Here is a 24,113-nt window from a genome sequence, read left to right as displayed (position 1 = left end):
TAAGAAAACACATGACTTGAGTGTGTGTCAGCCGATAGGATCTAGACATGACACTCAGGTGGCCAAAGATATTGGAAGCCTTGGAGGCAAACAGCATAGTCCACCCAATCACCGTATGTGCAATGATTCCTGATAGGGTAAGTTGTGTGTACAAGGATTGGTTTGTTCCAATTCACATTACAAGATAAGAGGGAATCTTGAATTGTGAAAAACCATTGTCTATGTTTCGCCCGCTAGAATTCAATGGTTTTGTTTTTATGTGCATGCGTTTGATTATATCTTGTATATGTGTAGATATTAGTGCGATGACGACCTCTGTTAACTCTACCCTCTTGGCCCTTATCAATGACTACAAACTAAAAGGACCCAATTACAATGACTAACATCGGAGTATTATGTTACTTTTGACTGCGGAACGTCTATCTGAAGTTCTTGATGAAGTGGCCCCTCTGAAACCCGTTGATGATGATTATGATCAGCAAGAAGCCTACGAATATTTTCATTCATGTGATTCAAAGGCTATATTATACATCCTTGGATCAGTTGATAAATCGATCACTGACTCTATGAAAGGCATAACCTCTGTCAAGGGTATGATGGATAAGCTCAAGGAACTTTTTAGTCAGACTAATGTGCATGAGCACCATAAGCTTGTTGGTCTTATCCATAATACCAAAATGAAAGAGGGAACTCCAGTCATCTATCATGTCATGAAGATGAGAAATTTGTTCGAGAAACTGGAAACCCTGGATACTTCCTTCACTATTAAGTACAAAAGAAATGTGATCTTTAACTCTCTCCCCATAGCATATAGCCCTTTTGTCTGCAACTTCAACATGAATAGGTTGGATGCTGAGCTGACTGAGGTGGGCAATATTTTACAAGAGGTGGAGAAAGCACTTAAGAAAGAAAAGGGTGAGGTCAATGCCATAGAAGTTAAAGGTTATAATTCCAAGAATAAACGGAAGAAGAACAAGGCCAACAAGGGTAAGACCCTTAAGGGCAAGGGTGGAAAGATACAGAAGAAAACTGCAGAACCCAAAGGGAAATGCTTCTTTTATGGAAATGATGGTCACTGAAAAAGGAATTATCGTGCTTACCTTGCTACTAAGAAGAAGTCGGATGAAACCCCTAAAGAATGTAATTTTACCACTCTTGTCATTTATGAGTCAAGCTTGTCTTTTGAGCAATCTAACTCTTGGTTGGTGGATACTGGATCCACTGTCTATGTCTGCAATATGTTGCAGGGGTTCAAAGTGACAAGAAGACTTGACAGGAATGAAGTGCGTCTAAGGATAGGCACTGGAGTTGAAGCCATGGCAATGGTTGTTGGAGATTTTAGTTTAGAATTTGATTCTAGTACTATTTTGTTAAAGGATTGTTATCACGTTCCTTCTTTTAAGAGGAACATTGTTTCTGTCTCTAAACTTGTTAAAGACGGTTATAGTTTTTCCTTTAATGTTTCTCTAACAATTCGTTTGAACAATAAATTCATAGTTTCTAGATATATGCAAAATGGTTTGTATTTTCTAGATTCCTCAGTTAAAACGAATGAAATTTCAAATGTTGATTTGAAACGTAAGAGAGCTCCAATGAGTTCTACATACCTATGGCATCTCAGATTAGGTCATATTAACATAGATAGGATTAACAGGTTGGTTAAGGATGGACCATTAGAAAGTCTAAAAGTTGAACCTTACACAACTTGTGAATCGTGCCTTCAAGGCAAAATGACCAAGAAACCCTTTAGCAATAAAGGCAAGAGAGCCAGTGATCTGTTAGAACTTATACATACTGACGTGTGTGGACCATGAATATTCAAGCGAGATATGGTTTCGAATACTTTGTGATTTTTACTGATGACTACTCTAGGTATGGTTATATCTACTTGATGCGTAAAAAGTCTGAAACTTTTGAAAAGTTCAAGGAGTTTCAGGCAGAGGCCGAAAGACAGTTAGATAAACGCATCAAGTCCCTTCGATCAGATCGAGAAGGAGAGTATTTATCAAATGAGTTCAAAGGATATCTCACTTCAGAAGGAATTGTGTCACAACTGACAAACCCTGGCATGCCACAACAAAATGGTGTGTCAGAAATGCGCAATAGGACCTTGTTGAACATGGTCAGGACCATGCTCACTTTTAGTGAGCTACCTTTATCTTTTTGGGGGTATGCTCTAGACACTGCGATTTATATTTTGAATAGGGTACCAACCAAATCTATACCTAAAACTCCATTTGAATTATGGTATGGGCGCAAGCCTAGCCTAAATCATTTTAGGGTTTGGGGTTATCCTGCGCATGTTCGCAAGCAACAGACAGATAAGTTGGAACCCCGCACTTCTAGATGTTTTTTCTTAGGTTACCCCAAGGGCACGATAGGTTATTATTTCTATGACCCCACTAACCAAAAGGTCATCATTAGTAAGCATGCTACTTTCATTGAGGAGGGCCTAATCTCTAAAAGAACTGAACCAGTGGTTATTGAAGAATTGTCTTCTGAACCGGATTTGACAATCCCAGTAGATGACCCAGTTAACTTAAACCCTACACCAATCAGCACTCAAGAGCCTCGACATAGTGGGAGGACCATTAGGCCACCCAAACGTTTCACTCTTCTTACAGAAGAAGAAAAGACTGTGGAAGAGTTCCACATGGTCTCCACTGAGACGGATGATGATCTGTATACTTATTCTGAGGCACTTAAAGATGTAGACGCAAATAAGTGGCTGGAAGCTATGCGCTCTGAAATCGATTCACTCAAACAATGTCTGGACTCTAGTTGATCCACCACAAGGCGTCAAGCCCATTGGATGCAAGTGGATCTTCAAGAGGAAGAGAGGCGTTGATGGGAACATTGAAAGATTCAAGGCCAGACTGGTAGCTAAAGGTTACACCTAATAAGAGGGTGTGATTTATGATGAAATCTTTTCTGCGGTAGCGATGATGAAATCAATTAGGATTTTGTTGGCCATTGCAGCACACTTTGATTATGAAATCTGGCAGATGGATGTACAAACTGTATTTCTGAATGGATTTCTCGAGAAAGAAATCTACATGCATCAGTCAAAAGGGTTCTCTTCAAGTATTGATCAGAACAAAGTGTGCAAGTTGCAGAGATCCAGTTATAGTCTCAAGCAGGCTTCTAGGAGTTGGAACATCCGTTTTGATCAAACTGTCAAAACGTTTAGCTTTGAACAAAACATGGATGAACCTTGTGTTTACAAGAAACTCAGTGGGAGTGCGGTGTATTTCCTATTACTGTATGTGGATGGCATACTACTTATAGGAAATGATGTAGGTATGCTTTCATCTATGAAGAAGTGGTTGTCCTCTACATTCTCGATGAAAGACCTAGGCGAAGCTAGTTACATCCTTGGGATTAAGCTTGTGAGAGATCGTAAGAGAAGGATGTTAGGCTTATCACAATCTACATATATAGACAAAGTCTTGGCTAGGTTTAATATGGAGAACTCCAAGAAAGGAAACTTTCCTTTTAGGCATGGAGTAAGCCTCTCCAAATCCCAATGCCCTCAATCTCAAAAGGACATTGAGGAGATGAAGATAATTCCTTATCCTTCGGTAGTAGGAAGTCTCATGTATGCCATATTGTGTACAAGGCCAGACATTTGCTATTCTGTAGGGATTGTGAGCCAGTATCAGTCCAATCCTGGACGTGGGCATTGGAATGCTATCAAGAATATCCTCAAGTATTTAAGAAATACTAAGGATCATTTCTTGGTTTATGGGTTTGAACAGTTGTCAGTCATGGGGTATACAGATTCTGATTTTTAGACCGACAAAGATGATAGAAAATCCACGTCAGGGATGATTTTCATGATGGGTGGTGGAGGTGTTATATAGAGGAGTGCAAAACAAAAGTCTAAGGCTGATTCTACCACTGAGGCTAAGTACATTGCAGCCAGCGATGCAGCCAAAGAAGCAGTTTGGTTGAAAAAATTCTTGAGCGATCTTAGTGTTGTACCCGAGCTTGTCAAATATCCAATTCCATTGTATTATGACAACAAAGGGGTAATAGCTTAAGCAAAGGAGCCTAGGGCTCATCAGAGAAACAAGCATGTGCAGCGGAAGTATCACCTGATCAGGGAGATCATCCAACAAGGTGATGTAGCTGTCATGAAGGTTGACTCAGCAGACAATGTGTCGGATCCCATGACCAAAGGCTTAGCACCAGTTGTGTTTTTGAAACATGTAGATTCTATGGGTGTAAGGCATATGGGAGATTGGCTTTGATGTACAAGTGCGAGATTGTTGGATATGTGTCCATCAAATCTGGTTTAATTAATAAAGTGTTTATTCCTTTTTACGCATGACATATGTTTTATTGGGCTTGTAAGTTGTTCCATGGGTTTTCACCTAAAACAGTTCTCGGCTAGGGACAGAAACAGACATCCTGTTCATATGATCGTCACATTATATGTTACCAAAAATGAGTTTTCGGTGCATAAATGTGGGTACACATTGTGTGTGTATAGAAAAAAATCTGGTAAGAATCTCGCATGTGTTACTGCCAGTTGTTTGAAAACGAGATTCATACCCGTTGGTTGACCTTTGACCTAAGAGATCCTATTTGTTGCAATGATGGATCACTTATTTTGGTAAACCAATGGTTGACGTTCTATGGACTATATATCGGTGCACTGGACACATGATCATGCATTGTTAATGAAAGAGATGCTCAACATGGAATCCACTGCCGTTAATTCGGGAATATCAAGGAGAGAGAAAAAGTCTGTGATGGATCGGATATAAATCTGGTACCCAGTGTCATTTTTGTAAATTGTTTACAAAACTATTTTGTAATATGAAAAATAATTATTTATGTATTTAAATTTATTTAAAATATTTTTCGGACGTCCAATCACAATCACAGAATCTCTGAAATGGATTTGTACAATGAATTAGGGGTTGGTAGTATTTAATTACATGCCCTATAGTTCATTATGCGATATTGGATTAGTGGAAGGTCATAAATACAAATTAAAGAGTTTAATTGTGCATGACAATATTTGGGAATATTAAATTGGTTAATTATCTTTTTTTATGACAATAAATAAAATATAATTAGATTATATGGTTAACCATAATTAAAGAGATAACAATCTCTTTGAGATTCTACCTCTTCTCACTTTAGAAGCAAAGATGTTGTACAAAAATCGCAAGTGGACAATACTCACAAAAGTTGGCAAGTGACGATTTTGGAAACCTCACTTGCACAAGGCAAAAAGACAAGTTTAAGTTTTAGAAACTTTAATTTGTCATAGCAATCCCACTAAAGAGGAATTATATATAAAAGAGAAAGGGGAGAGAGCTTCCATGTTTTATGTGGTTTTCCCTCTCTCTCCTCTTCCACTTTTTCTCTCCCTCTCCCTCTCCCTCTCCCTCCTTTGTGTGTACGAGGTGTGAGTGTTTTTGGTGTTTATGAAACCCTAATTGAGTGATGAGTTGTGTCACTTCTGGTTACGTTTGATCGGAGCATTCCAAGAGTTGAACAAGCCGACCCATCTTTCGCTCGGCTGTAGAATAACTATTATTTGGAGGAGGAGCTTCGATTGCAGTTCTAAGGTAACTAAGATCATTTTCTCTTTTGAATTTTTATTTTGTTCTCTTGAATCCAAACGAAAAAGATTACCATCCCGATCCGAATCCACTGTGTTATTGGGGTAATTCCAACACCTGGAGTAGCTGTTTGGGTGGTTATTGTTATTTACAAAAATAATTTTGTATGTACTTGTTCGGACTTTGTCTATGTAGAACAGCTCAGGAGGCCGAAGCAAAAGGATTACTCATTGGACTGCAGCAAATAGGATCATTGGGAGACGGACCTCTCAACATTTGGACTGATTGTCTTAATTTGATTCAGTGGCTCACCCAGTCTACTCTTCAATGACCATGGGCAGTTAAGTTTTTATCGCTCTATGGGACATCAAGAATATTTTGAAGTCTTTTTCTAATGTGTTTTAGTACGCAAACCGGGAATTGTATTCTGGTTGGTTGCTAATGATCTGGCTATTCCAGCCAGACGTACTAGACATAAGTTGTATGTTACTGATATATCTTTTCTAAAAAAAAATAAAAAAAAAAAGATAAGAAGTGTACCGACTGTACTCAAACCCTCACCAGTAACCCCTTGACTGCCTCTGAATGGAGTGGATTTTGGGCAATGACTTTGCCCAGATTGCTGATGAAGGCAGTTGAGCAGGTCTTCATTAAGAGTTACAAGGTCCGATGATTTCTGTGATTAGATCACAGTCATGTCATCTTTTCATGGCCGCGGAAACCCCATTGACGATTCCTAAAATAAGGGGTAATCCGGGTATTTAAAGGAGACCATTGTTCCTATCCAATGGCTTCATGTGCGACTGTTCACCATGCACAGTCATGCATGAAATCTCTTACCATAATTGAATTTTTTTATTTTCTTTTTATCCATGTATAAAATCAGAACTCAAATTTCATGGGTAGTCAAGGAATGATGATCTAAATCGAAGGCCAAGTTATTACCAAAAAATTTTTTTTTTTTATTTTGGTAAAACCAAAAATAAAATTTGAAGGCCAAGTAGATTGCCAAGTGGCACAAATTAACTAGGTCATGTTATTAAGCTTAATTGGAAATACATTTATGCTACTACCACCTATTCTTTCAGGAAAAAAATGTGGTAGCATACACATGTTTTCTTACAAACATATTACCCCCACGGGTTTGCTCGGCTGGTTTAGGACGATGTGCTTCGATCATAGAATCTTAGGTTCGAATCTCCACAAATAAAGCCTGACACACAGGGTAGAGAGAGGTTGTGTAACAATGAATTAGAGATGTTACTCATCCCTTGTTGAATAGATCTCTGATTTAATATGTGGAAGAAGTTGGAATATCCTTTTAATTAATTAATTGTTCATTCCTGATATCGCAATGAAGATTGTTAGAATCCCTCTTGCTATGACTGTGTATGATGATTTCTTGTTCGATAATATTATATGAATTCTCCTCTGGAAATATAATCCTCTGGAAATATAAGATTCACCCCAAGTTCAAACTCTTTATATGCAAGATGCTTAACAAAGGGATCACAAGGGCCTCCTAGGTTAGTTTTTGAATAATGATGATAGCTGGACCTTTTGTTCTTGTGAAAGATAAACAGATTGACACTTATTTCATCTTGCAACTTTTCAAAAAGTATCTATGCAGCATGATTTTTTTGGTTTAAAATTAGAATAGCTTCACACCATCACTTTCTAATGTTGTAAAAAATGCAGCATGATTTTTTGGTTTAAAATTAGAATATCTTCACACCATCACTTTTTAATGTTGTAAAAAATCCTATTAAGATTCTCTTCTCTTACTAAACCATATATGTTTTTTTTATAATTTTTGTCCTCTCTATTAATTATTATTTCTTGTGCATAGAAAGAAATCAAAGTTTAACCACTAAATGTTGATATAATCCCATGAACATTTTGAAAAATATCCATAGGTGGATAGTAGATTTAGGGTTGTTGTATTTCTCTACTAATCACAACCCATCTTCTACCCAGGCAGTTACTTTAAACCAATACGAATACTATGAGCTGCTCTTTTCTGATTCTTTCATAATCATGCTTTTTTTTTGGTAAATTTCGTAATCATGTTGGATGAGAGTTTTTTCTACTGATTGTTCTGAAGGAAGATGAGCATATGTGATTGTTTTTGACGAGGAATTTGTGGATGCTTCTATGAATTTTGGATATACAGGGAGCGTATTGGAGACCGAGGCAAAGGGGATGCTCGAAAGAATGCAACAAGCAAAGTACAATTGGAAGTCATTTATGAAAATATTGGGACTGATTGTCAAAACTTTGAGGGCATAATTCAACAAAGTATGGGGTGTTTGTTGGTGAAACACCGGTCCAGGGATCAAGCCATGGTTCCCTAGGGAAACCAATATACAGAAAAATTAGGGTTTTGCACGCCCTGGGTTATCCCATGGTGTCCCATGGGTGCCCAATTAAATTTTAGGGTTTTTCATGATCGTCCATGGGAATCCTGGTGCATCCCTATTAGGGTTTCTCCTTCCCTATTGCGTCCCATAAAATTAATTATCACAATAGGGACGGAGAAATTCATCTCTAGTCCATCACATAGCAAGAGGGATCCATCCCATACTCGAATGCGCAGCAGAAATTAATCGATTCGAGTTTCTTTCGCATCCCATAAATATTAATAACCAATGAACTAAAGGAATTAATAAAAAACTGCTAAACTGGTGAGCCACAAGTGTTGCTCCTCCAATAGACAGTGGTTCTTCCTCCAGTGAGCGCTCCAAGCAAACAGATCTGAACCTCCAATGGTGCTACCAAGGTTCTACACGCCAATCCTAGATGCCCTCGAACTCCTGAGCACAGATCTAGGGTTTCACAAACCTTAACTCTCAAACACAGGTGAGAGAAGCAAGAAGAAGAAGAGAGATCACAAGAGGGAGAGAGAGAAACCAAAAATGTAGGAGAGAGAGTGTCTGCTCCAAAAACGTGGAGAGCTTCTCTCCCTCCTACGTGTTGGTCCCCTATTTATAATAATAGGGTTTAATTAAATCCTAGATAGATTTAATAGAGCCCTAGTGAGAGTCTGACTCTCTCTCTCTCAGTTTGGCAGTTATGTTTAAACTCAAAGTACTACAGAGGTGAAGAAGCAGAATCTAATAGGGAAAGTATTAATTAGATTCTTTATTTAATTATTAATGGATAATTACAATTAGCACCAAATCCATTAATTAAATAAAGAGACAATTAAATTAGTAAATTCTAAATAACTCCCTATATGATAATAATTTATCATAAACAACCCCCCCCCCACTAATCAACACCATCATTATGGAATCTAGGGCATATACACATGTACTGCCAAACCCCAATCCATAGTACATGTCCATATAAGAGCGTCTGTGCATCTGATCGGGTCCCGCAAAACTCGATTAAACACTTTATTTAAAATAACTATAAATAATGTATCATTTTATATAAAATAAATTTTACAAAACCATTTCTAAAACAGTATTGGATCCAGATTCTAATCCGACCATGCACAGACAGTCTCTATCTTGGTGTTCCCCAATCGGGCAGTGGTGACCGTATTGGATAACTCCTTCACTCACAAAGTATTCACGCATTCCCAGAACATCGGCTTTGACTCGCTTGAGTCTCAGTCATTGATGAACCAAAGAATGCGATCACACTTTGCAGTGACAGGGTTCCCTCAGGTACAGGGTATCGGTGACACATGTCTATCCCTTCCTACATCTGGCAATAATACATGAGGGAATCGACAAAGTAGGTTCTTCGCCAATGCACACATCAAACATGTGAGCACTCGTATTCGTACCCTGACATCACATGTCTAGGCATACCCAATGCGACGACCATATGATAAGGGTGTCCAGCCCAAACCCTAGTCGTGACTACCATTTTAAGTATAACTTACGGACACATAATGCTTAAAATGTTCATATCGGATGTGACAATATTAAACTAAAATGTATAAATATTCAATATAAAGGTGAACCGGGTTGAACCGAACCAAACCGGGTTTGATGGACACATACTTGTCCAACAATCTCCCACTTGTACATCAAAGCCAATTCCCCATACATTTTAAACCCATGCCCTCCATGTGTTTCTCAAACACACCTGGTGACAAACCCTTTGTCATGGCATCAGACACATTTTTAGTTGTATCCACTTTGGAGATACTCACGTCACCCTGCTGCATAATCTCTCTGATGAGGTGATACTTTCGCTGCACGTGCTTGTTCCTCTGATGAGCCCTAGGCTCCTTAGCTTGTGCAATGGCCCCTCTGTTGTCACATAACAGGGGAATAGGGCCCTTGACAAGATCAAGGACTAACTCCAAATCTAATAGGAATTTTCTCAACCAAACACCTTCTTTTACTGCATCACAAACTGCAAGGTATTCTGCTTTGGTAGTAGAATCGGCTGTAGACTTTTGTTTCGCACTCCGCCACATAATGGCACCTCCACCCATTAGATATACCATCCTGGACGTGGATTTTCTGTCATCCTTGTCAGTTTGGAAATCCAAATCTGTGTATCTCATTACTGACAACTGATCAGATCCAAAAACCAAGAAATATTCCTTAGTCCTTCTCAGGTACTTGAGGATATTCTTGACAGCACTCCAATGCTCCCGTCCAGGGTTAGATTGATAATGACTTACCATACCTACTGCATAGCAAATGTCCTGTCTTGTATACAATATAGCGTACATAAGACTCCTTACTACTGAGGCATAGGGAATCCTCTTCATCTCTTCAATGTCTGTCTGAGACTGAGGACATTGAGATCTGGAAAGGCTGACTCCATGTTTGAAGGGAACACTTCTCCTCTAGGAGTTCTCCATACTAAATCTGGCAAGGACTTTGTCTATATAGGTAGCCTGTGACAAGCCTAGCATTCTTTTCTGGCGATCTCTTACGAGTTTGGTCCCAAGGATATAACTAGCTTCACCAAGGTCTTTCATTGAAAACGTTGTAGGTAACCACTGTTTTACTGAAGAAAGAAAACTTACATCGTTACCAATCAACAACATGTCATCTACGTATAAAATAAGAAAACATACGGCCCTCCCACTGATCTTCTTCTAAACGCATGGTTCATCCATGTTTTGATCAAAACCAAATGATTTGATTGATTGATCAAACCTGATGTTCCAGCTCCTGGAAGCCTGCTTTAGCCCATAAATGGACCTCTGCAATTTGCACACCTTTCTTTCTTCCTCCAAGGAAGAGAACCCCTCTGGCTGTTCCATGTAGATTTCCTCTTAAAGGAACCCATTTAGAAATGCAGTCTGTACATCCATCTGCCAAATCTCATAATCGAATTGTGCGGCGATAGCCAATAAAATCCTGATGGATTTCATCATCGCTACTGGTGAAAAGGTTTCCTCATAGTCTATACCCTCTTTCTGGGTATAACCCTTTGCCACCTGTCTCGCTTTGAATCTCTCAACATTTCCATCTGCGCCCTTCTTCCTCTTGAAGATCCATTTACATCCAATCGGCTTGACACCAAGTGGTGGATCGACTAGAGTCCAGACCTTGTTGGAATGCATCGAATCGATTTTAGAGCGTATTGCTTCCAACCACCTAGAGGCATCAATATCCTTTAGAGCCTCAAAGTATGTCATCGGATCATCATCCGATTCAACCGATACCATGTGGAACTCTTCCACTGTTTCCTCTTTGATTAGAAGAGTAAGCCTGGTGGGTGTTCTAATAGTCCTCCCACTGCGTCGAGGTTCTTCAGGTGTTGGAATTTCAGTAGGTATGTCAATTGGTCTCACTTCAGGAAGTGACGTTTCTGAGCCATCTGATAGCTCCTTAATGACTATTGGTTCGAACCTCTGGGTCATCATTTCTTCCTCCAGAAATGTGACATGTTTGCTTACAATGACCTTTTGGTCAATCGGATCATAGAAATAATAGCCTATCGTCCCTTTGGGGTAGCCTAAGAAATAGCATCTGGAAGTCCTAGATTCCAACTTGTCTGTCTGTTGCTTTCGCACATGTGCTATGCAACCCCATACCCTAAGGTGTTGAATACTGGGCTTTCGTCCTTTCCACAACTCAAAGGGTGTCTTGGCTACAGACTTAGATGGAACCCTATTCAAGATATATATCGCCGTCTCTAAAACGTATCCCTAGAAAAAAAGAGGCAGCTCACTATAAGTGAGCATCGTCCGGACCATATCCAATAGGGTCCGATTGCATCTTTCGGATACACCATTTTGTTGTGGTGTGCTTGGATTAGTTAGCTGACTAACTATCCCTTGGGATATGAGATGATCTTTAAACTCATCCGATAGATACTCCCCTCCACGATCTGATCGTAAGGACTTGACACATTTATCGAGCTATCTTTCAACCTCGGCTTGGAATTCTTTGAATTTATCAAAGGCTTCCAATTTTCTACGCATCAAGTATATGTAACCATATCTTGAGTAATCATCGGTGAATGTGATAAAGTACTCATACCCATATCTTGCTTGTATGTTTATGGGTCCACACACGTCAGTATGTATCAACTCTAATAGATCTGTGGCTCTAACACCTTTATTGCTAAAGGGTTTCTTGGTCATTTTATCCTGAAGGCATAACTCACATGTGGGGAATGGTTCCACCCTTAGACTCTCTAAGGGTCCATCCCTCACTAATCTACTGATTCGGTCCAAATTAATGTGACCTAATCTTAGATGCCACAGGTATGTTAAGTTCACTGGAGCTGCTTTTCGTTTTAAATCAACATTTGAAACTACATTCGTTCTAATAGGGCAATCTAGGAAATACAAATCATTGTGCATATATTTGGATGCCATAAAGGAATTATTAAAATGAATAATTAACTTTGAATTAAAAGAAAAACTATATCCGTCCAAAACAAGTTTTGAAACTGAAATTATCTTCCTCTTGAAAGAGGGTACATAATAGCAATCCTTTAAAACTAAACTAGCAGAACTAAATTTCAAAATAAAAGTTCCCACAGCCATCGCCATGGTCTCAACTCCAGTGCCCATCCGAAGACACACCTCATTTCTTTCTAGGTTCCTTGTCTCCTTGAACCCCTGCAAATCATTGCAAATGTGAATAGTGGATCCACTATCCACCAACCAAGAATTGGTCGGTTCAAAAGACAAATTAGACTCATAAAGAACATGAACATCACATGTACCTTCTTTAGCAGTCTCTGTTTCATCTGGCTTCTTGTCTTTCAAAGTTGCCAGGTAAGCACGACAGTTTCTTTTCCAGTGACCATCCTTCTTGCAATAGAAGCACTTGCCTTTGCCTTTATTGCCAGACTTCCCACCCTTGGCTTTCAGGGTCTTACCCTTACTTCCCTTTTTCTTCTTCTTCCCATTTGTAGAAGGTTTTGCCTTAATTGCATTGACCTCAGCCTTGTCCTTTTTCAAGGACGCTTCAGCCTCTACCAGTGCATTAGCAAGCTCGGTGAGCTCCATCTCCTTCTCGGACATCTTGTAGGATATCCTAAAAGGTGCGTAGGTAAAAGTGAGTGACGCTAAGATCACATCAGTCTTATATCGTAGGCTGAAATCAGTCCCCATGGATTCTAGTTTTTCAAACAGATTGATCATTTTCATTACATGATCCATCACTGGAGTCCCCTAGGACATCTTGGAGTTATGGATTTGACTCACCGCATCAGAATGTACATGTGTCAACTGCCTGTTGAACAATTCAGCAAGCTTATCCATTTTACCCCTAGCAGTGCATATATCCTTGGCTGAGTCTACAACTGACTTTTCCAACGATCCTAGGATATAGAGTGATGTCTCGGAATCCCTCATGAGGAACTCCTGCATCTCTTCATTTGCCTCAAAATCGTTCGGGTTGGGTTGAGGAGGAACTTGTTCATCTAGAACTGTGTACAGTCCTTCAGCAGTCAGGAGCAACTCAATGCTCTGGTACCAATCGACATAGTTTGTACCATTAAGTTTGTATTCGCTAATGAATGTTAACAGGTTGGAATTAACGGCAGCCATCGTATATTAATCTACACATGTACAAGTAAATTACCACATGCCAATTACTGACCATTGAAAATAATAAATTGAGCACACACATCAATGGTCTTTCATGATTTGGGTTTCCCTCATAACCTAAAAGATGAATTGGATACGTACAACCCTTGCATGCATAACTTACCCTGTCAGGAGTCATTATACACACCGTGGTAGTGTGGACTAAGCTGTCCGCCTCATGGGCTTCCAATATTTTCGGCCACCTGGGTGCCATGTCCAGATCCTGTCGGCTGACACACACTCAAGTCATGTACTTACCTATCGCATTAGTTAGAATCATGGAATCATGAAAGATGGCCCACTGTCGTAGTGCCCTCTCACTATCCATACCCTAACGTATCTCGATAGAGGTAAATATAGATAAATGTGACAGTGGTCCTGGCAATGTCCTGTCGGCGTATGCGGGGCATATCACACAATCTCTACAATTATCTTCAATAGGAGGCCATGGACATGTCTACCGATTAAGACTAGTCTATATCATACATGTATTATGATTAAAGAGGGATTAAGCAACTCTCACATACATATCATGGATAGAATAAAATAACATAATTAATCAACATTAATTAAAAGTGATTATGAGATGGCGGCATTTTTATCAGAAGCAATTAAAGAATCCTCCCAATAAAAATAAAACTAATAACTCTTGGTGCATTTATCATGCCATGGATGCCACGCCTCGATCATCTCCTCCGCCCGATCACGTCTTCAAAGTAGCTGACTTGCATCTCCATAAGCTTTGAGTGCCACATGTGGATCATCATCTACATGCCCTAGGAGTCCTAACTCCTCTAAAATTACAATGGAAACTTAGGAAAAATTCTATACACTTTCCTTTCTATAATAATAAAGAAACCCCGCATGGAGAAATCAACCCACCATTTGGGTTGCCCATGGGGTGGAGTACATTTGTTTATAAAAAAGATAGGGGGAGAGAGAGAAAGAGATAGAAGCATCACATCCACCCATAACCTCATGTATCACATACATAAACAATCCATCCATTTATTAGAATGCCATTCCCATAATCACATCATAATATAATTTCATGCATGGGCAATAAAGCAAGTAAACAAAAATTATAACATGGATTCCATCAATTATTGAACCACCACATCACATGTGATAATATGTATCCAAGCCCATAAAATTAAAATCACAATTTTAATTACAAGTGGGTAAAGGGGGGAATCCCTTCACCCATCTTCATCCTCCCAAAAACAAAACGAATGAATAAAATTCTGTTTTGAAAAATCTGTTTGTTTTTATTTTTTTTTATTGTTAAACTGGAGGGAAAACAAGGGGGGTGCATGCAGCCCACATGCGCAGGCTGCAGGCACTCCCTGCGCAGCCCACAAGCCCAAGGCCCACGGGCAGGAGCCCATGGCCAAGCCCGCAGGCCTACTGCCCATAGGCTTACTGCCCACAGACAGCAGCCCGCAGGCAACAGCCCACAAAGGAAATGCGTACATAGGCAGGCAATAGGGGGAGGGCGTGCGCAGAGGCTTGACAGCGTGCGCTCCCCCCCCCCCCCCACACACATATAAATCATGATTAAAAAATTTAAATTAATAAAATTAATAATCACTCCTTAATTGGATACATGCTTCAATAATTGGAATAAATAAAACAAACCAAATCCATCATCACATGGGTAGGTTGTTACACTAACAACCTTGTAACTACCCATGTGCACATGGGAAGGTTGTTACTACAACCATATCCTAACCACCCATGTGCCAATTTGCATCCCACTCATGATAATTATATTAATCATTAATTATTCAATATTCATAGGTGGAAAAGGTGGCTCTGATACCACACTGTTGGTGAAACAACGGTCCAGCGATCAAGCCATGGTTCCCTAGGGAAACCAATATACAAAAAAATTAGGGTTTTGCACGCCCTGGGTTATCCAATGGTGTCCCATGGGTGCCCCATTAAATTTTAGGGTTTTCCATGGTCGACCATGGAAACTCTGGTGCATCCCTATTAGGGTTTCTCCTTTCCTATTGCGTCTCATAAAATTAATTTTCACAATAGGGACGGAGAAATTCATCTCTAGTCCATCACATGGCAAGAGGGATCCATCCCATACTCGAATGCGCAGCGGAAATTAATCGATTCGAGTTTCTTTCGCATCCTATAAATATTAATAATCAATGAACTAACGGAATTAATAAAGAACTGCTAACCTGGTGAGCCTCAAGTGTTGCTCCTCCAATAGACAGTGGTTCTTCCTCCAGTGAGCACTCCAAGCTAACAGATCTGAACCTCCAATGGTGCTACCAAGGTTCTACACGCCAATCCTAGATGCCTTCAAACTCCTCAGCACAGATCTAGGGTTTCACAAACCTTAACTCTCAAACACAGGTGAGAGAAGCAAGAAGAAGAAGAAAGATCACAAGAGGGAGAGAGAGAAACCAAAAATGTAGGAGAGAGAGTGTCTACTCCAAAAACGTGGAGAGCTTCTCTCCCTCCTACGTGTTGGTCCTCTATTTATAATAATAGGGTTTAATTAAATCCTAGATAGATTTAATAGAGCCCTAGTGAGAGTCTGACTCTCTCTCTCTCTCAGTTTGGCAGTTATGTTTAAACTCAAAGTGCTACAAAGGTGAAGAAGCAGAATCTAATAGGGAAAGTATTAATTAGATTATTTATTTAATTATTAATGGATAATTACAATTAGCACCAAATCCATTAATTAAATAAAGAACCAATTAAATTAGCAAATTATAAATAACTCCCTACATGATAACAATTTATCATATACAACCCCCCCCACTAATCAACACCATCATTATGGAATCTAGGACATGTACACATGTACTGCCAAACCCCAATCCATAGTACATGTCCATATAAGAGCGTCTGTGCATCTGATCGGGTCCTGCAAAACTCGATTAAACACTTTATTTAAAATAACTATAAATAATGTATCATTTTATGTAAAATAAATTTTGCAAAACCATTTCCACAATGGTATTGGATCCAGATTCTGATCCGACCATGCATAGACAGTCTATATCTTAGTGTTCCCCAATCGGGCAGTGGTGACCGTGTTGGATAACTCCTTTACTCACAAAGTATTCACGCATTCCCAGAACACCGGCTTTGACTCGCTTGAGTCTCAGTCATTGTTGAACCAAAGAATGTGACCACACTTTGCAGTGACAGGGTTCCCTCAGGTACAGGGTGTCGGTGACACATGTCTATCCCTTCCTACAGCTAGCAGTAATGCATGAGGGAATCGACAAAGTAGATTCTTCGCCAATGCACACATCAAACATGTGAGCACTCGCATTCGTACCCTGACGTCACATGTCTAGGCATACCCAATGCGACGACCATATGATAAGGGTGCCCAACCCAAACCCTAGTTGTGACTACCATTTTAAGTATAACTTATGGACACAATGCTCAAAAAGTTTATATCGCATGTGACAATATTAAATTAAAATGTATAAATGTTCAATACAAAGGTGAACCGGGTTGAACCGAACCGAACCGGGTTTGATGGACGCACACTTGTCCAACAGTGTTGGCCTTGGAAAATATTTACTTTTCGTTATGATCTCAAATGTGTTATAAATGATTTCTTAAACGTTTTTGTTTTTTTTTTTTTGATGAGAAGAAAAGGATATATTAACACCAAGAGAAATATGTACAGTTGTCCGAGAACTGGAAAGTTTTATGAGCTAAAATTGCCTGGTTCGCAAAATAGGTCAACCACAAAATTATAGAATTATACCTATTCAACAAAATAACAATGTCATCATGAATAATAGAGTTAATTTTAAAACAAAGAGGAAGAAGAGTCCATGGCCAAACATCTTTGGTGGGGCAAGGAACAAGGCCAAGCACGTTTGTGTTTGAGACCCAAATTTCTTCTAGATGAAGATCCAAAGCTTTTGCCTGCTCAATGCCTTTGACAATTGCAATTAGATGTGGCTCCAAAAGTTGGTGTGCAGTCATAACCCCTGCTGCAGGTGCCAAAAAAATCTTTCCCTTTATCACTATGCAAAAAAACCAGGCTGATGAGTCTATCCCAGATTGAAAGGTTCCTGCACATAGAAGAATAGGAACATCAGTATATGGGAGCCTAATCGAGTCAAATTGGGGTTGAGTGATGATTTTTAATCAATTTGGGAATTTTGGAAATCTGGTGAAAGCTTTAGGTCTAAAATCCAGCGATTAATTAAATTTAAGGTCTTTAAGGGGTCAACCTTTTCTTTTTCAAATAAACCTTATTTCTAGTGTCCCGTAGGAAATAACAAGTTATGATGAACACGGAAAAAAACCAGACTAAAGAGTGGTTGGTAGAAGATGGGTGTGTAAAACAGGTTGTGCGGGCACAAATTCTACAGAGATAGGAATGAAAGTTGATCCATTCTCCAACCCAAAGGGACAGCAGCCCAAATGTGTTTGGTCAGCCCAATTACAAGCGAGTAGAATATGTCGGATTGTTTCCACAGAAGATCCACAAATAACACAATCAGAGTTGATTGGAATCCATTTTGAGAGAGTTCCTCTGGTTGGTATTCCTGCATATAACACACACCAAAAGAAAATCTTAAATTTAGGGTGAATTGGCAATTTCCAAAAGAAATTCCACCACTTGGTGTTCCTATTCTTCAATTGCAAATCGTTAGGAATGATAAAATTAGCAGCACGTTTAGTGAAGAAAGTACCATTCTTTGCACGGGTGCACCACCACCAATCCTCGTCATTGGATAAAGGAATTAAACCAATTTTATGGACAAAATTATCTGGAAGGCAGGTTGATAGCAACGAAAAGTCCCAATGATTTGAAGGGCATAAATGACTTACCTTTTCTTGTCACTGATTCAAATTGAGGGAAGGTGGGATTGAAAAGTCTTTGATAAAAGGAATCCAAGGGTCATTCCAAAAGGCAGTATTTTCATCATTTCCTATCATTCTGAAGGAGATGCGCCAAAGAGTTAGGATACAATTGGCTATGCTATTCCAGGACCAAGAACCCTGTTTAATCAAGACTTTAGGATGAAAAATGGAGGTGTGGGGGAAGTACTTGGCCTTAAGAACCTTTGCCTAGAGAGACGATGGTTGGGTGATTAAGCGCCATCCCAACTTGAGAATAAGGGGTGAGTTATTAATAGAGGCCTTTCTAATACCCAAACCCCCTGTTTAAGGACTGCAAATTTTATCTCATGCTATCAAAGACAATCTCTTAGAAGAGAAATTTCCCGCCCAAAACTTACTACAAATAGAATCAAGGGAATGACAAATTTTGAGGGGAAAGGAAAAGCAAGACATGAGATAAGAAGATACTGAAGAGAGAACCGATTGAATCATAACTCGACGTCCTGCATAAGATAAAAAGTTTGATTTCCAAGATGCAAGTCTATTGTTCACCCGATTCACAATATAATTGAGATCCTTAACTTTTGATCTGGAAAAGAACAAGTTAGTACCAAGATAAGAAGAGGACCTAGGCATTTCCTTAATGCCTATAACCGAGCATAAATTGCATTTATCAGAAGAAGACACATTTTTACTAAACCACAAACCACTTTTTTCAAGATTTACTTCTTGTCCGGATAGATCAGAAAAGAAGTCCAAAACAACTTTAATGGTGGTGATATCCTCTATCGTGGCTCGGCAAAAGACAAAAGTGTCATATGCAAAAAGGAGGTGAGAAATTTTCGAGGCATTTCTTGCAATCTTAATTCCATGGAACAAATCAAGATCCCTATAAACCGCAAGAAGTCTGGATAGAACTTCCATTACAGAAATAAACAGGTAGGGGCTAAGGGTGTTAGAAAAGGAAACTTGGTGGGTGAATATTGAATATTCAACCCAATATTTGATTCCTCTACCAATGCATATCTTTCCTATTAGAGAAAGATTGGATGGGTAGATAATTGAATCACAATTAGTAACTCAATATATCACACCCATGTGAGCTAGCATTTTTTGGGGATTTTGTGAGACAAATATATATTATTTGTGGAATTGCAAAATCAGAAGAAATATACACAAGAACCCAAAAAACGTAGAGCTCTCTCCCTCCTAGAAACCATCCTCTCCCTCTGTTGCTCTCTTGGTGTTTGATCCTAGAGGTGGTCCAAGCTTTTGTGTTCTTGGAACTGTGGAGGAGATAGCTTGACCGTGGTGGGAATGCAAAGCTTGCGTGGTGCATGGAATGGTCGTGAAAGGGCTATCATCGATTGGAGGTCTTGCATCTATGAGGCTTAGGTAATAATCGATCCTTGCATTGTTTCATTGATTGAGAATGACTTCTCCCATCGATATCATGATCTTTTGTTTTTGCTTCAGTTGCGATCGATCTTTGATTGCTAACAGTGGCATCAGAGCCTCTTTATCGATGAAGCTATTTTCTCTTCTCCATTATGCATGTGGTGCTCTTAATTTTTTATTCAATCTTTTATTAAAAAAAAAAATTTTCAAGGGGATTGAGATGCATGGGAAGGAGGGGCCACGGGCTTGCTGCCTGCGTGCGCCCCTCCCAACCGCATGCACCCCAACCCCCTCCCCCTTTGCGGCGGCCTGCCCTCCCTTGCGCGCACCATGGCTACCTGCCGCGTGCGGGGTTTGGCAGCCCTGCCGTGTGTGGTGATGCATATGTGCCTTTGTGCACTTTATGTCTGTGATCTTCCCTTGTTTATGTTTTTTATTTGACTATTTTATGTAGCAGTTTTTCAAATAAAAAAAAATTCTAGTTTGCTTTATTGGGAAGATCTCTTGGAGAAGATGGGTGGAAAGATTCATTCATTCTCCCACCTTCCCCAATGTGCATAATGTCTTATGATATTTTTATGGTTTAATAATTTTATTATAAGCATGTATGTGATTATTATGTGGGGGCATGTGATATAACCATTATGACATAAGTTGTCATGGTAATAGCTATGTGATGCATATAACCATAGTGACACTGGTTGTCATGATAATGGTCATGTGATGCACATAATCATTATCACATAAGTTGTCATGGTAATGGTTGTATGATGGGTGCATTGGATGCACATGATCATAGTGACTTGGATTGTCATGACAATGATGATTTTATGTGTTTTTGGCATTTTTCACATAAAATATTAGAATATTAATTTTTGAGCATCATATGTGTAATGAGGACCATGGTTATGGGATTTAAAAATAATTACATGCATTAGATGGATGTGTGTGGTAGGCATGGCATGGATGTGATTTGATATGTATTGTCTTCTTTATCCTTTAGGCAGTCCAATTTGGTGGACTGGTTTTCGGTCTTGTAATTTTATTTGAAAGGGTTGTAATAATTTTTAAGTTGTATTTTCAACTATTTATTGTAACCTCTTGGAGATCGTGATGAGATCGGGATTGTTGATCAGGGATCTTGACCGGGCAATTGGAGAGATGGTTGAAGGAAGGACTTGCTCTCTTGAAGTGTCCAAATTTATTACAGTTTTAAAATTTTCCTGTAATAATTAATTGCATATGCATTATCACACTAATTTTTCTATGTGTGGGAGTAACATATGAGGCTATGATTGTTCCCATCCATTTTTAATCAAAGTAAGTTTGTCTTAGTTATGAACTCATGTTGATTAAAGATGCTATCCCATAACCATTGGTGTTTATGTGTTTATTATTTCTATTGAATGGATATGCTTTTATACATTGGATGTATGTTTATGGTTTAATATGAGTTTCCGTTTTTCCCTCAATTTTAATACAAGTGTGATGTGGGAAATCCTGGTTGGTGGGATTCTCATGGCCTCCCTTAGTTGGTGAGTGTAGAAATGTCATTGATCCACCCTTGTAGATGCTCCCTTAGTTGGTGAGTGTAGAAATGTCATTGATCCACCCTTGTAGATGCCGATAGAATAATATTTGGATGAATTGGTGAAATTGTCTGCACTCATCTCACATGTGATAGGTAAAGAATGTAGTCAGTGGTATGTGCACTATGATAATAGGCATTAATCCACAAACACCATAGTTCCCTCCAAGATTAAGGGTAAACACTTGACTTGAGTGTGTGTCAGCTGATAGGAATGGACATGACACTCAGGTGGCCAAATACATTGAAAGTCTAAGTGACGAACAGAATAGTCTACCCAACCCAGATGCAAATGATGAACTCCGATAGGCTAAGTCAGGAGCATGACGGTTGGTCGTTTCCAATTCATGCCCTACAAGCTAGAGGGAAGCTTGGGGTGTGATTGACCATTAATTGTTCTTACCCCAGCTATTGCAATGGTTTTCGATCTTGCTAATTATTATTTTTGTACATCATGTAGATTTTAAAAACATGTCAACCGAAATGAACTATGCCGCCCTTATCAAAGACCATGTTTTGACCGACTCAAACTATATTGACTGGAGGAGGAACCTCAAGTTACTCCTGTCTACAGAAGGTGTAATGTCCGTCCTGGATAAAGAAGAGCCTGAATTCCCCAATGAGGAGAACCCTGATTCTAAGAAGGCCTATGAGTTGTTTCGATAGAAAACTCTAAGGCAAAACTCTTCGTGTTGAGTTCTCTGGAGAAGACCATCGCTGATTCGGTCAAGGATCTGTACTTGACCAAGGACATGATGAAGGAGAGAAGAAAGATATGCACATCATCAACTGGTGACACTCCTCCATAGCACGAAGATGACTCAAGGTACTCCGATTATTGACCATGTCATGAAAATACGAAACTTCTTCCTTGAACTGGAGAACCTTGGGACATCCTTCAAGCTGAATTATAAGACGGATGCCATCTTCTAATCATTGCCTCAGGAGACCTACGGATCGTTTATTGTTAATTATAACATGAATAAACTCTCTGTGGAACTCCCTGAGCTGGGCAACATGTAGCAAGAAGTGGAAGCTCCATCCAAGAAGCAGAAAGTGGAGGTCTTGACTACAGAGGGCAAGTCTTCTTCCTTCAAGCCCAAGGGCAAGAAGAAGAAGAAGAAGGCTGACAAGGACAAAAACCCTAAGGTTGGCAACAAGGGAATTCAGAAGAATAAGGGCAAGGGGACTTGTTTCTATTGTAAGAAGGACGGACATTGGAAAAAAGAATGTCGTGCTTTCCTGGCTGCTCAGAAAAAGAAGCAGGAGAAATCGGAAGAAGGTATTTCTGAAACCTTGGTCCTTTATGAGTCTAATTTGTCAGAGGAACCTACTAACACATGGTTGGTGGACTCGGGGTCTACCGCCCATATTTACAACTTGTTACAGGGGTTCAAGCTGACAAAAAGACTGAGTAAGGATGAAGTTCATTTGCGAACGGGTACGGGTGCTGAGGCTATTGCTGAGGTCGTTGGAGATTTTAATTTAGTTTTTGATAATAGTACTTTAGTTTTGAGAGATTGTTTTTATGTTCCTCATTTTAGGAGGAACGTTGTTTCTGTTAGTAGGCTTATTTTGGATGGTTATACTTTCCTCTTTGGTAATAAGTTAACTGTTCTGTTGAATAATTCTTTTATTTCTTCTGGCCTACTAGATAACGAATTATATCTCTTAAAATCGGTACTAGAGGTAAATGAGATCTCCAATAATTCTATAAAAAGAAAATCAGCCCAAGATAATTCAACATATCTTTGGCACTTGAGGTTAGGTCATATTGGAGTAGATAGGATAAACAGGTTGGTGAAGGATGGACCTTTGGAATCATTGAAGGTAGAACCTTACTCAACCTGTGAGTCATGTCTACAAGAAAAGATGATCAAGAAACCCTTCTCTAATAAGGGAAGAAGAGCTGAAGCAATGTTAAAATTGATACACTCAGATGTATGTGGACCCATTAACATTCAGGCGAGGTATGGTTACGAATACTTCGTGACCTTCACTGATGACTACTCTCATTATGGTTATATTTTACTTGAAGCACCGTAAGTTGAAAACCTTTGATAAATTCAAGGAATTTCGAGCGGAGGTTGAAAAATAGTTGGGTAATTGCATCAAGTGCCTCTGATCTGATTGAGGAGGAGAGTACTTATCAGATGAGTTCAGGGACTATCTGAAAGCAGCTGGGATCATAATCCAGTTGACTGCCCTAGGGACACCTCAACAGAATGGAGTTTTAGAAAGGTGGAACCGAACCTTGTTAGACATGGTTCGGTCCATGTTGAGTTATTCAGAACTTCCATTGAGTTTTTGGGGTTTCGCACTAGAAACTGCCATCTATATGCTGAACAGGGTACCAACAAAGTCTGTGACCAAAACACCTTTTGAGTTGTGGTATCGGCATAAGCCAAGTCTTCAACATCTTAAGGTGTGGGGTTGCATAGCACATGTAAGGAAACAACAGACAGATAAGTTGGAATCCCAAACAGATAGATGCTATTTCTTGGGATACCCTAAGACTACGATAGGCAACTACTTCTATGACCCTGTTAATCAAAAAGTCATAGTTAGTAAGCATGCGATATTTCTTGAGGATGACATGATCTCACCAAGGTCAGATTCAGTGGTTATTAAAGAAATAATTGATGACCAAGTACCCTCTATGTCGACAGAGGTTCCA

At 39.4% G+C, this 24,113-nt stretch overlaps 1 protein-coding gene across 1 annotated transcript; it reads left to right on the top strand.

Moving 5' to 3' along the window:
• Nucleotides 1-395: 395 nt before the first annotated feature.
• LOC122659219 lies at nt 396-1,079 on the top strand. Its single transcript, XM_043854356.1, has one exon. The coding sequence runs from the start codon at nt 396-398 to the stop codon at nt 1,077-1,079; it is 684 nt and encodes a 227-aa protein (XP_043710291.1).
• The last annotated feature ends 23,034 nt before the right edge of the window (nt 1,080-24,113 follow it).

Source organism: Telopea speciosissima, chromosome 4, assembly GCF_018873765.1.
Source record: "Telopea speciosissima isolate NSW1024214 ecotype Mountain lineage chromosome 4, Tspe_v1, whole genome shotgun sequence".
Lineage (NCBI taxonomy): Eukaryota > Viridiplantae > Streptophyta > Magnoliopsida > Proteales > Proteaceae > Telopea > Telopea speciosissima.
The sequence above is the reverse complement of the archived record's forward strand: the minus strand, read 5'-3'. Positions and strand labels throughout refer to the sequence as shown.